The 12,597-nt window shown below is 47.4% G+C and overlaps 3 protein-coding genes across 3 annotated transcripts; 1 reads left to right on the top strand and 2 right to left on the bottom strand.

The window, feature by feature from the left end:
• Positions 1 to 892: 892 nt before the first annotated feature.
• On the bottom strand, positions 893 to 2,293 carry LHYA1_G001139 (putative 3-oxoacyl-[acyl-carrier-protein] synthase, mitochondrial; the record flags this gene model as incomplete). The annotated part of the gene is made up of 3 exons (XM_031146125.1): positions 893 to 1,054; positions 1,112 to 1,834; positions 1,889 to 2,293. 3 exons carry the CDS (start codon positions 2,291 to 2,293, stop codon positions 893 to 895), a joined length of 1,290 nt encoding a protein of 429 aa, XP_031008945.1.
• Positions 2,294 to 5,565: 3,272 nt separating this feature from the next.
• Capn9 (Calpain-9) lies at positions 5,566 to 8,956 on the bottom strand (the record flags this gene model as incomplete). The annotated part of the gene is made up of 3 exons (XM_031146124.1): positions 5,566 to 7,321; positions 7,371 to 7,875; positions 8,302 to 8,956. The coding sequence occupies 3 exons, from the start codon at positions 8,954 to 8,956 to the stop codon at positions 5,566 to 5,568; spliced, it is 2,916 nt and encodes a 971-aa protein (XP_031008946.1).
• Positions 8,957 to 10,384: 1,428 nt separating this feature from the next.
• On the top strand, positions 10,385 to 12,204 carry LHYA1_G001137 (uncharacterized protein; the record flags this gene model as incomplete). Its single annotated transcript, XM_031146123.1, has 3 exons — positions 10,385 to 11,043; positions 11,094 to 11,343; positions 11,404 to 12,204. The coding sequence occupies 3 exons, from the start codon at positions 10,385 to 10,387 to the stop codon at positions 12,202 to 12,204; spliced, it is 1,710 nt and encodes a 569-aa protein (XP_031008941.1).
• Positions 12,205 to 12,597: the final 393 nt, after the last annotated feature.

The following is a 12,597-nucleotide window of genomic DNA, read 5'->3' as shown; positions in this document are numbered from 1 at the left end:
CGACGTACAGGATGCAAGCAAAAAAGGAGACATGGTTCGCTTGCAGGCAATTCTTAAACAATGGAAAAGCGAGACTTCCATTCGTGATCCCGTGCCAGAAGACTTCCTGTACTGAAGTAAGTTCCCAAGGCAATTGTTGTTTGTCTTTAGCAACAAAATTGACACAAAGCAGCGCCGCTGTAGAAAATGAAGAGCTGACGAGGTTTCTTCTCGACCAAGGCGCAGATCCAAATCTGACTAGCTTCAGAGGTATGAAGTCCCTAGAATGTGCTACATCCTTGTCGACTATATTTGTAGTGTCCTTATTGCTGGAAAGAGGTGCACGTCTCGAGAGGTGCAATGCATTACATCATGCTGTCTGCACCAGGAAATTGGACAAGGAATGTTTTTGAATGATGGAATTCTTACTTGGGAAGGGCGTGGACATTAATGACAGGTCTTGGAAGATCAAACAAAAGGTACCATACCGTACGACTGCGGGTACAGCGCTCATGTCAGCGGTGAAGAAGCAAACAGCGAGTAAGATGGTTACTAAATCATGGGGCAATCTCAATATCGCGGATGACGGCGGCTAGAAACCAATCGACTATGCGGTTGACCAGCCATTGCTTGAAGTTTTGGATGGCGCAGGAGAGCTTTGATACCAGGTCAAATCTAATGATCATGTTCGGTCGACTTGACTTGGTAGCATGAGAGCAATCTATAGAGAAACTCAACCGCGTAGAATGCTTGACATCGGATAAAGGGGCACATGTGTTTAAGATAGACGTTTCGGCACGTATCAAATGAGTTTGGGGAGAGCTATCTTGATTCCTGAATATCAGCACCTAATAGTCAAGAATAAATATCTGATTTAAGTGTGAACGGTGAAGTGGTTCGATTTTCGGATACCTCAATTATATTTTGTAAAGACCAAGGAGGCGTTGGTACCACCAAATCCAAAGCTATTTGATATAGAGACATTGACATCTTTCTTTTGTGCCGATAAAGGTATATAGTTGCAGTTGAAGTTGTTGTCGGCATTCTGCAAGTTGAGCGTAGGAGGCATGACATTCTGAATTAGAGTCAGTAACAGAAGATTCTAAGAAACCTGTGTGGAGTTCGCCTTTACCTCTTTGACTGCCAGCACTGAGAATATTGCCTCGATGGCGCCCGCAGCTCCCAACAAATGACCTACGGCACCCTTGGTACTACTAACAGCGATCTGATTCTCGCTGTCGAGACCATCCTCCCCAAGCATTAAACTCTTGATAGCAGAATTCTCGGCAGCGTCTCCAAGTGGAGTGCTTGTAGCATGGGCATTGATATAATCGACTTCCTTTGGCCGAATACTTGCGTTCTTGAGAGCTCTCTTCATAGCCAGTAAGGCGCCCGCCCCATCCTCTCTTGGGGCAGTAATGTGGTGGGCATCTCCACTAAGTCCATACCCTTGGAGCTCAGCATAGATCTCGGCCCCACGTGCCTTTGCGTGCTCTAGTTCTTCGAGGACAACAACCCCTGCGCCTTCAGCTATCACAAACCCGCATCTATCTCGATCAAAAGGGCGTGAGGCGGAGTGAGGGTCGTCGTTGTAGGAGGTGGCCAGTGAGCGAGATCTCGTAAAGCCAGCAAGAGCAAGAGGATGAATACAAGATTCGGAACCACCTGCGATCATAACGTCTGCATCACCGAAAGCAATAAAGCGCGAGGCGTCTCCAATGGCATGTGCCCCGGTGGTGCAAGCAGTCGTGACAGCATGATTGGGCCCCTGCAAGCCATACTTCATAGAGATATGTCCTGCGCCCAGATTGATGAGTAGCTGGGGGACGAACAATGGCGATACTTTCTTGTATCCCTACGCACGGATCTCAGCAAACATTTCTCGATCCAATTCTGCTTGATAGCTCACGGTCTTATCATAGGCTATGCTGGTATTATAGAGCTCCTCCAGGTTTCCAATTCCACTTCCCAAACAAACGCCAGTCACCTCCTTGTCTTCCTGACTTTGCGGTTTCCACCCAGCATCTTCGAGAGCCATCTCTGTGGCAGCAACCGCATACTGCGTAAACTTTGCCATCCGGCGCTCTTCTCCCTTAGCTAACCAGTCCGAGGCCTGCCACCTGCCTTCCTCCCTCTTTCCATGAGGTACAACTCCGGCAATGGTACTGGGAAGCTCCTTCCATCGTGCTGAGGGTTCGAGATTCGCAACGCTGACAATACCGCAGTCGCTGGCAAGAAGTCGGGTCCAGGTCCGCCGAATACCTACTCCCAGTGGCGTTATGGCACCCAGGCCAGTGACTACCACGCGTCGCATTGTTTTGCCATGTCAGCCGTCGATGGGGCATGTGAGAAAGACTGAAAACATTCTTTGGATCAAATTGAGGTGAGGTGAGCTTGAAGGCTGGAGGCGCTAGGCCTGTTTTAGCCTACTCCCCCCACTTGTCTGAGACCTCAAGTACGAAATACAACCTCACAGACTTCTAAAGTTTTACTACTTGAAGACAACCACAATACAACCGGGATATATCTGGCTATTCCAGAAGTCCTGTAGCTTGTTTAGTATCTAGTCGGAAATCTATGCTTCCACTTATATTGTAATTTTCCAATGCTTCATTATTACAATGCATCAGCTTTGTTTCAGCAATTTGTATAGATACCTTTGTTTTTGCAGCCATGTCTATTAGAAGCAAAGCTTAAATCTGAGGATTACTACGTTCCCTCGTGCCAGAAGTTGATCTCAATCCTTTGTCTATTCTGGGATAGAAATTGTCATTAAGCCGATCTGCGTTTGGGATCTTACAATATCTGGATTTTCTAACTCCTACTCTTCCCTTTCTCGTGCTTCACTCAAGTCAAAGATCTTCTCATAGAGCTCCGTATCGACGCCACATTTTCTACATCTGATGTGGCAATGATCCAAGTGGCATCAACAGTCTATTGTCTTATATACAGCCAATGCTTTGATGCGTTGATCGTTTTCCGTACCGCTGAGCCCTTTACCTGCCATGGCCTTACAATGTAATGAAATCCGGTACGATTTCTCCGATGGCACGAAAAATGGGAGGCTAGAAGTTAACAGCTGGAGTCCGGGATCAAGGATGTGGAGGTCTGTATTCGAGGTATCAATAGGAACAACATCTCGGTACGACGACAATCTTGAATCGTTCATTGACCCCAAGCGGCTTTTATCGACTTGTAGTAAGACGCTGCAATGTTTCATTGCTAACCTTAATAGATCCTAATTATCCAGAAGACAATAGGAAATCAAATATTATCGACAGCTCAGATCTTGATGACGATATTTCTCCATCAAAGCTCGACTATGAAAGCCTTGTTTGAGCTTCGAGCAGCTATGCGAAACTAAGCCGAACAAATGCCCATCAACACCATTGAGGCTTGGACTATTGGTCTGATGCTCATCTTCCACGCTCAGCCTCCAGTCTGATTCAAGTCGGCTTCTTGAACTTGGCCTTCAGAAATATCAAAGATGTCTGCACACCTCACCAAGAGTAGCACTTCACTTGTCCAGGCGAGAAAGTTTTCTTCTTCGGTAAGCCTTTCCTTTCCATCCCGTCATGCAGTTCATTTTCTTCGCGTCCACGTCGAATAATATGGAGGCGCTAAAGTAGAGGGAGACAGTGTAGTTAACATAACGTTGGATGTGCATGGAGACGGCGTTCCAGGCTGCAGTTGCTGAGGGGCAGTATTTGGGCCTGCTGTAAGGAGTCAGTGTAGGCAGATTGTGCACGTGAGGATGAGAAGCTGTATATGTTGTTCTGTATTCGTCGTACTTATGTTGTCACTTCCTACTAGCGTGCCGTGAACTAATTGTGTTGCTTCATGACGGTATGATAGCGAAGTATAAACGAACCCCACCCACTGGTACAAATACACCATTACATCTCTCCATATTCTTCCGTCACCTGGTCGCACTATGCTTCATCTCCCGAAGCTGTCCCAATGTGAGAGCACGGGCAGTACCTATTATCTCCCTCCACAACCTCGCATAATCCCACCCCAACTACTCGGCAGACTACGCAGTCGAGTCTAAGATGTGTTCGTATGTCGTGGTATGCCACAACACTTTTGCAGAAAGAAAGTCTATGCCACCATGTCTCAATACCGATCAAGTACCCAAGTGCGCACATCCTTCTCGGAATAAAGTCCAGTCCAAGCCTCGTCAGTATTGGCAGGTTCAACGGAGGTCCATGTGGAAAGAGGGAGGTCGAGGAAGCTGCGATCTATGAAAATTTTGGTGCTCCATACTTGAAATTTACCGTTTAGGGTATGATCGAATGGAGGAGTCGATACCGAGGAGCAGATCAAGAGTCCTCATCTCGATGATTCGTGATCTTCCCAGAAAGAAGTCTTTCGATTCCAGGCGCCTTCCTTCCTTCCCCCATTGCAAGTATCGCTACGCTATACTTGGCTCTAGAGGACTTTTGGTCATAGCCGTATTAATGAGTGACCCGAGCCCAATAAGCAAAATGACGGCGCAGAGGCTGATAAGGACAATTACAACTGTTTTCAACATGTTGCTTTCCTTCTTTCTTCGACTTGCTCGCGAAAGGTAGATTGAACGATAGAGTGGGGCAGGTAATAGAGAGGCAAGTGGCGAGCAAAGCGAGAGCGAGTTACTGAGTGAGTGGCTGGTTAAAAGAAAGACTTAATTATGCTGTATATATGAAGAAAGAGGGGTTTAAAAGAGGGGGGCAGGACGCCAGGTATATAACCTTACGATAGACAGCCTCCTTGCGGAGACACGGTTCGGCCAATGAAAAGGAAAACTGCGACTTCGTATACCCGTATTTCTGCATCTTCAATTCGCCCAGTCCCGAACCCCTACCTTGCTCATCGCCCTAGATCCGGCAACGAGCACGCGGGTTCCTGGACGGTATTCCTTCCACTAAAAGCTGACCAGTCCAATGCTTGGCTAGAGAACCCGTCCCGTCCCCGTCGACGTACATCCGTAGCTTGGTTGGCTTTTTGCGTGATACTTCGTATCGCGGGGCTCGGACTCGACGCGTCACTTTGCGTTGCGAGGGACCAATCACTAGTCCGGTAACACGCTGTAATACCTGCCAGAAGCGGTGGTGGGGGCGAGCCTGGCTATCGATAAGAAGGCTTATATTGAGGTGAGGTCTGAGCAAACCCAGTATAGTCTCGTACTCGCTAGATAAAAGGGGAGACGCAAAAGCGGGTACCGTACCGTCAGAACAAGTTTGTCACATTCTCAAGTTGGGTCTCGGAATAATAAGAGAGGATAAAGCCTATGTCTTTTTGTGTTACTTTGAAAGTCGGGCCTTTGAAAGTTGAAAGTGCTATTTGTGTGCAAACCGAGTGCCGAGGCCGAAGATGTCAGCAATTAAGCAAGAAAACAATACTACTCGAGTACTTGGCTCCATGACCTCAAAGCAATTCTGAAGTAGAAATCATATAGAAATTGCTATATTAACACCCAGACTTTGGCATACATAGTAATGACCTCCTAAATCGTTACCATCATCATTATATCATAATCATCAGCGCATAAGTTGAGTTTTGGAAAATGAGTAGAGACTTCGGGTCCGAGGTCCCCCTGTGGCATTAAGTCGTAAATGAACGTATGTCCTTTTCGATATCGTCCGGCGAAATATCAGTCTGAGTTGAGATGGTGCTTTCCACTACGTCGTCTTTCGGTTTGTTTGGGGTGTCTTCGCCAGCCAGACTTAAAGCCTTCTTCTCTCCGTCGACGAAGACCAGCTCCTCTTCTTTAGATCGGATAGGCAAGCTGGGCTCTTCTCCCTTCGTGTCCTTGGTTTCACTGGTACCTTCGCCCACCAGATTTTGCTTCTTCTCCCCATCATCCTCAACATCGGCCTCACTCCCTTCATCAATAATATCCACCACCTCTTCATCATTGCCATCTCCAAAAATCTTGACCTCCAACCCCTCATCTTTACTATATACCCTGAAACCCACGATACAAATCGCGTTCCACGGCTCAGTCTCATCCTCATCATCGCTAATACTCGTCTTTGGTTTGCTAGTGCTCGGTGTACCACCTGTATTGGCAAGTCTCGGCTTCAAAGTGGGGTCATCGTCGCTATACATGTCGTCGAATTCGGATATCGGAGAAGCGCTCGAATAACCATCAGAAGTGACGGAATATTGATGCGGCTGAGGAGCGTGCGAATAGTTGCGCTGTGACATCGAAGCATTTCGGCTACGGTGTTTGTAGATTATCTGCGGTGCTGGCGGCGGCGGCCCACCAGCAGCATGGGTGGGAATGTGGACTAATTGGCGAGGGGAGTTGGCGATGGAGCTGCTTTTTGGCGTTTCAGGTGTTCCTTGTGAGTCTGAATAAATGAAACCTGCGTTGTCGGTCTGGACGCCTTTGTCATTCTCCTTAGACGCCGGCAGCTGCGACGTTGATGGTTCTTCGGTCACAGCATTTGGGTCTTCGGTCTGAATTGCCTTGTCCTCTTTCTCAAATCGCACTTCCTTTGCATCCTCCGTCTGCATAGCTTTATCCTGAAATTTCTCTTCATCGGCATCGTCCTTAGCATATTTGCGTTCACGCTTCTCTCGGTTCTTCTTCTCCTGCTTCCTGACAATACGACGGCTCAGATGTCTTTTCTCCCAATTCTTTCTTCGAGTTGCAATACGTGACTCTCGTGCTTTCAGTTTGTCGTGGGTTTTGCGAGCGGCTGCTCTGGATTCCATGTGTACGGCCCCTTTACTGTGGGCAATATCATACGACGTGCCTACCTGGGCCAGTTTGTCATTATCGACTTTCTGTTTACATTGCTCTTTGATCACGTCTTCAATTGTAAATTGAGTTAAGTCGCGGTCCGCAACTACCATGATGAACACAGAGTATGTGCCGGCTGGAAGGCTTTTGAGCTCAGTCACCACACTTCGCTCCATTAGGTAATTCCCATGGCTCCGAACAATAAAGTCTTCCCCGTCTGGCGAGTCAACCTCGTGTAGCCGGAATTGCAGCCTGAAAGTGTACTGGCCTTGCAAGCCATTAAAGTACCGGTCGTCGAGTTGGCTGAGCACCAAAACCACTGGCGACTCCTTCTTGAGCACAATTCTGAATTTCTGCTCAAACTCGGCTTTCCAGGGGACTTCCACACTGATCCACTTTTGAGTGATCCGCCAGTCTGGAGAGTCCATGAAGAGCCGGGTTCGATCAAAGTGTTGGTATTTGCGAAGCAGATCTTGGTAAGAGATCCAAAACACGCTGTCGTTACCAAACTGGTGGTTCAGCTCCTTTTGCGCTTCTGGAGTAAATTCCTTCGAACCATCGCTCCAGGCGCCTTCCCAATTACCTCTCTTGCCCTTGCCCCATGGATTCCTTAAAGCATTAGTAATATCTCAATGACACAGTCTGTCTGTCTACCCACCGAAGTTTGAGAAGTCGTTGCCCACTTGACAGTTCTCGAGCTTCCATGATAACGTAAGCGTGACCTTCTGAGATTCCTTCTCGATTTCCGTAGCCTCCATCCAGGAGTCCAGTAGAGCAGCCAAACAAAAATTCCTTGTTGACCTTTAGAATCTCGTTATTCCAAAATTCATCAGTATCGAGGATATCGGAAGTCAAAAGCTCGGTAGTGACCCCTCCTGTCAAATCTTCAACCCCTTCTCCAATCCACCCATAGTTCAATGCAGCATAATCCCCGTGGGCTTTCGCATATGCCTTTTCAAGTAAAGGAAGCCATGTTTCATTCTGGTCTTTACAATGCGCGAAAAATAGTGCTTGTGAACCAGTTTGGTAGGTTTTGCGATATTCTTTTTCCACATCTTCTCGATCTGTTTGTTCGAGTAGATGGCGTTGAACGGAGGGAGAGTCCCAGTCGGGAGACTTGAGGTACAATTTGTCATCGATGACAGAGATTATCCATTCGCCATCTAATGATGTTAGTGAGTACATATCTCAATGACATAAGACAATAAAAAGTTAGTGCTGGGCTATGAGCCACTACTAGGCTACTCATGCTTCATACAGAATAGTGGTATAGCAATAAGTGAAGTTGCATGGTCCGATTGAGATGACAAGGGATCTACTGTTCCACCGCTTTGGACTCTGTACCATCAATCGGGCGAGACCAAAACTATGTTCACTAAAAGCTGAGTGTTTTGGAACCTGAAAATTTCCAAGTATCGTAAAACTCGCTACATAATTTCTTTCACGTACGGCCGGCTCTGGATGAAGAGGGAGAGTTGAATAACCGTGCAGCGAGACATCAGCTTACCGCGATGAAAGACAAAACCATAGATGCCAATTTCTATTTTTACCATTAATGAATAATTCACAAAGTTGATGGGTGGACTCACTTCTATCGTATTCAACACATATTCTTCGAATTCCCACTTCCATGTTAGCCAGTGCGGTAAGGCCTGCAAGGAGCCAACAGTCCCCGATGCTGCCTTGCTTCACATCCGCAGGTGATATTTTATCTTTTAAAAAAGTTGGCTCTTCGAAAATCTCATGGACTCTCTTTACTGCTTTTGGAACGTTTGAGGTAATACGTGTAAATGCCCGTCCGTCGACTTCGAATTTGCTGCCTCCGAGTCCATTCAGACAATAACCCTTCTCCCATTTCAGATCCCAGTCAATATCAAAGTCTGGATCGCGGTACCGCATGTTTACTCTCTTACACTCCTTGACCAGCTTTTTAACCCTTGATCTGCATTCTTGCACAGCTCTCTCGAAGTCTTCGGAGACAAGCAGGTTCGTTCGTTCGGGTATAGATGGCGGATGAGGCTTTTTGGGGTGGTCTTCCGAGTGTTCGTTCGCGGCAAATGGTAACAGCACCGTCGCCTTGCTGAATTTCCGTGCAGAAAATCGTTTCCAAATTTTATTGATAGTCTCTTGAGGCGGCAGAGCCTTCTTCTTCTTCTTCGACTTGGGCTTTCCCCCATACGGCGGAGGCCCTGCCTGAGGCCTAGTATTGTTGTCCGAATCGCTGGAATCTACCGTAGACGACATATTTGTAGTAAATGGAGAGAAACAAGAGATGGGAGTTAAACCAGTAATCAGAGGTCTCTGAAATAATATAGGATATTCACAAACCGGGAGTGTTGCTCAGCGCTTGCCAGAACTTCGAGCGACCCGCAAAGGTTATATTCGTGTGTCAAGCCACAGCCTCACGATAGTCACTGGTTATCGAGGCTCTGCAGCTTACTCCGTGACTCCACATGCATGAGTCTTCAATCTTCAGCAGGCAGAAGAGCCCATTGGGTGCCGCCTCTTTGCCGAGTTGCCCTTTGCCCCCTCTGATCAGGTTGCACATATGCTATTCGTCCCGAAACAGAAAAGTTCTCGGTATGCATGAGCATTGCATGTTGCACCGAAAGCATACCTATTGTACTTATGAAGGCGATGCTGACTTGAACTAGGGTGGGGGTGAGGGGGGTTGGCTTATTTTCAGCCGCAAAAGGCATGAGACTGCGTCCCTCTGGTGCACACATATTGAACGATGGCAGCCTTGCAATATCACCATTAGTAACGACGTGTCAAGGTCCAAGAGGCATTGGCGTTGATCAAGAGAACAGACGACATCTGGGTGGGATGATACCAGCCAAGCCAAGACACAAGGCTTCCATGCAGATCGCTTCACTGGCTCTCAGTAAGGTATGCCTGCTCTGATTGGCTGTGGCTATGTGGCTCAAGTACCACAGCCTCCAGGACCGGTGACTGGAAAGATTTACAATGTCAGCATCATGAAAACCATATAAAGGATGTGACCCTAAGTATTGCAGATTAGAGGTGAGGCTATGGAGGTATATTCCGTAAGTACTCGGGTAGGACTCCCAGAAGTTCCAGAACCTAGTGTCACGTGGTATCTGGTTAGTTAAAGCACTGCTGAAATGTGAACGTAGTAATAGATAATAGAAAAAAAGGCTCAAATCTAGCATAAGAACTTGAAGTTATATTATGATTAATATATAAAGAATAGGCTAAAGTAGATGTCTCGCTGTTCTTCTAGTAATTTCGGCTTGAAGGAGGCTTCTTCCTGCTCCTGGAGCATATTTCTCTGATCTCTTGTCTCTTTTATATTGGAATTAGCCATGGATTATTCCTAGTAAGTTCATGAATCAGTACCTATAAGATTCACGATTGGTCCGTCATTGGCTCAAGGGAACCTGCCCTGCATGATGCCGGTCCCGTGCCCGTGATTGCCCTTGAAATAGGAACGAGGCGCAGTTGTCAGCGAATCGTAATGCAGTAGGCTGAGCCTTGACATCTGAAAGAAAGCCTCTGATTGCGCCGGCTTCTAATCTTCCCCTCTTTTCAAATATTCTTGTCTTTCACCTCGACGAACAATAGAATTACCGTGGTTGTCAGACGACCCTCTTGATATGGAAACAAGAAAGAAGATGTGAGGTGAGGCATCAGCGCACGGATCACACCACGATGGCCATCTTTGGGAAATCAAAAAAGAGCAAGCAGAAGACATCTCAACCTCAAAACCCCCTGGCGTATCCTTCACGAACCGATTTGCATGCGCCTAATAGGAATATACCGCAGCAGAGCTGGTCAGATAACCAGAATAATGACCCTCAATCTAATGGCACCCCGCAATTGCAAGCCTCAGCCATTTGGCTAGCCCCGCAGAATCAGCCAGTACCTATTACTCAGAATCTCCCTCCTCTGCTTCCTGAAAGGCCGCACAGGCCTGGAAATACTATCAGCAGACTCAACTTATCGTCCATGAGCAATCTACTAGACCAAGGTGTACCTCAATACGTCCCCGGCGCTAGATACATCAATAATGGCGGATTAGCAGGGACACAGTATCTCAATCAAGGCGCAGCCTTGTGCGATTTGATCTCGTCGAAGTTCGATACAGTTATCACACTTATCGATGGAGATAAGTTCAATGGAGATGAGGGGGAATTTGTCGTTCATCAAGCCGCGCAGCAGATGTGGCCGCAGGCACAAGAGTCAGATCGGTCCCTTATGAGGAGCGGCAACCACTCCGTTTCAAATGCTCTTATAGGTGCGAATTATTTTGACAAGGTAAATTTGTATGCCAACTCGAGGCTGCCTCCAAATTTACCTCCCATGAAACTGTAAGTCTTATTGTCTTCCCTTGCAAAGCATATTCCTAATTCCGCCTCAGATACATGCCTACCTTCCCTCTGCTATGCTTAGCAGCACAATACTCCGAACGTGTTTACTCGAAGCCTGGTGGACAAGAGAAAGAAACCCATGTCGATTCCGATTGGCGAACGGGTACAAAAGCCATGGTCATCAAGTCAGTCCCGATGGATGACATGAACACCATTGTCTTTGCAATTAGAGGAACGCAAACTTTCATGGACTGGGCCGTAAACTTCAACTCTGCCCCAACAGCCCCTGAAGGATTACTCGTAAGCCTCCTTTCCAGTATCACGTGATACAAAAACTCCCTTCCTAACGAAGACGATTAGGACGACCCTGGAAACCTTTGCCATGCAGGATTTCTCACCGTAGCCAGGAAAATGGTGAAGCCAGTAGCAGCTCGACTGCGACACTTACTCCAAGAAAACCCAAGCAGAGCAAAATACTCACTCCTAATCACAGGGCACTCAGCCGGTGGCGCTGTTGCTTCCCTCTTATACTGCCACATGCTGTCCACCACTCCGGAAACAGAATCCGAACTCAACATCCTCACCGGCTGCTTCAAGCGCATCCACTGTGTTTCTTTTGGCGCACCCCCAATCTCTCTCCTCCCGCTCACAAAACCGCAGACCCCACTACAGAAAAAATCCATCTTCATGTCGTTCGTCAATGAAGGGGACCCAGTTGCCCGCGCTGACAAAGCATATGTACGCTCCCTGCTGGACCTCTACTCCTCACCTTCACCAGGACAAGCGTGCCTTGCGGGGCTTGCACCGCAGAAACTGCTCACCGGCGCGAGATCCTCGTCGTCGCTCGCCATCGACAAGATGAAGATGAGGCCGAAGCCCAAGAAGTCAAACACCGCTCCTGCGCATAGTGTGCAGCCGGTTTGGAATGTTCCCGAGGCTACACTGAGTAATGCGGGCCGGCTTGTGTTGCTGAGGAGTGCGGGACCGCTTAGGGGTAGCGGGGGCAAAAGGGAGCGGATGAATGAAGGTGTTGTGGCACAGATGGTTAGTGATGATTTGCTAAGGGGTGTAATCTTTGGGGATCCAATGTGTCACGAGATGAAGTTATATGCTCGGCGAGTTGAGATTCTTGCTACGAATGCTGTTATGGGACGCTCTTAAAGGAAGTCAACGGGGTCAGGTTGGGAGTAAGTTAGGTATATACCCATGTTTTATTTCCTTATTATGATTCAAAGCGCATTGGTACGTATGAAACAATGGAGAAGCATGAGATTCGAGATTCCATACGACAGCCATTCTGGTGCTTATTGTGCCAACAGCTCACCAAATCCACGTAGCTTTGCGCAGAAACAGAACATCCAAAGCAAGTATCATAACCCAAGGTATTCTACATACCATAAAGTTCTAAAACCTAGTCGTTAATCATGTCCTCAAATGCAAACAACTCTCTCCTCTCGCCCTTACAATTCCACACACAAGCATCTCGACCATAGTACAGGTCCAATGCCCATACATAATCCTACTCCAGACACCAAGTCATCTCGCTCGACATCA

This window comes from Lachnellula hyalina, assembly GCF_007821495.1.
Source record: "Lachnellula hyalina strain CBS 185.66 chromosome Unknown contig00010, whole genome shotgun sequence".
NCBI classification, from domain to species: domain Eukaryota; kingdom Fungi; phylum Ascomycota; class Leotiomycetes; order Helotiales; family Lachnaceae; genus Lachnellula; species Lachnellula hyalina.
This window is presented reverse-complemented; position numbering and strand designations above follow the sequence as displayed.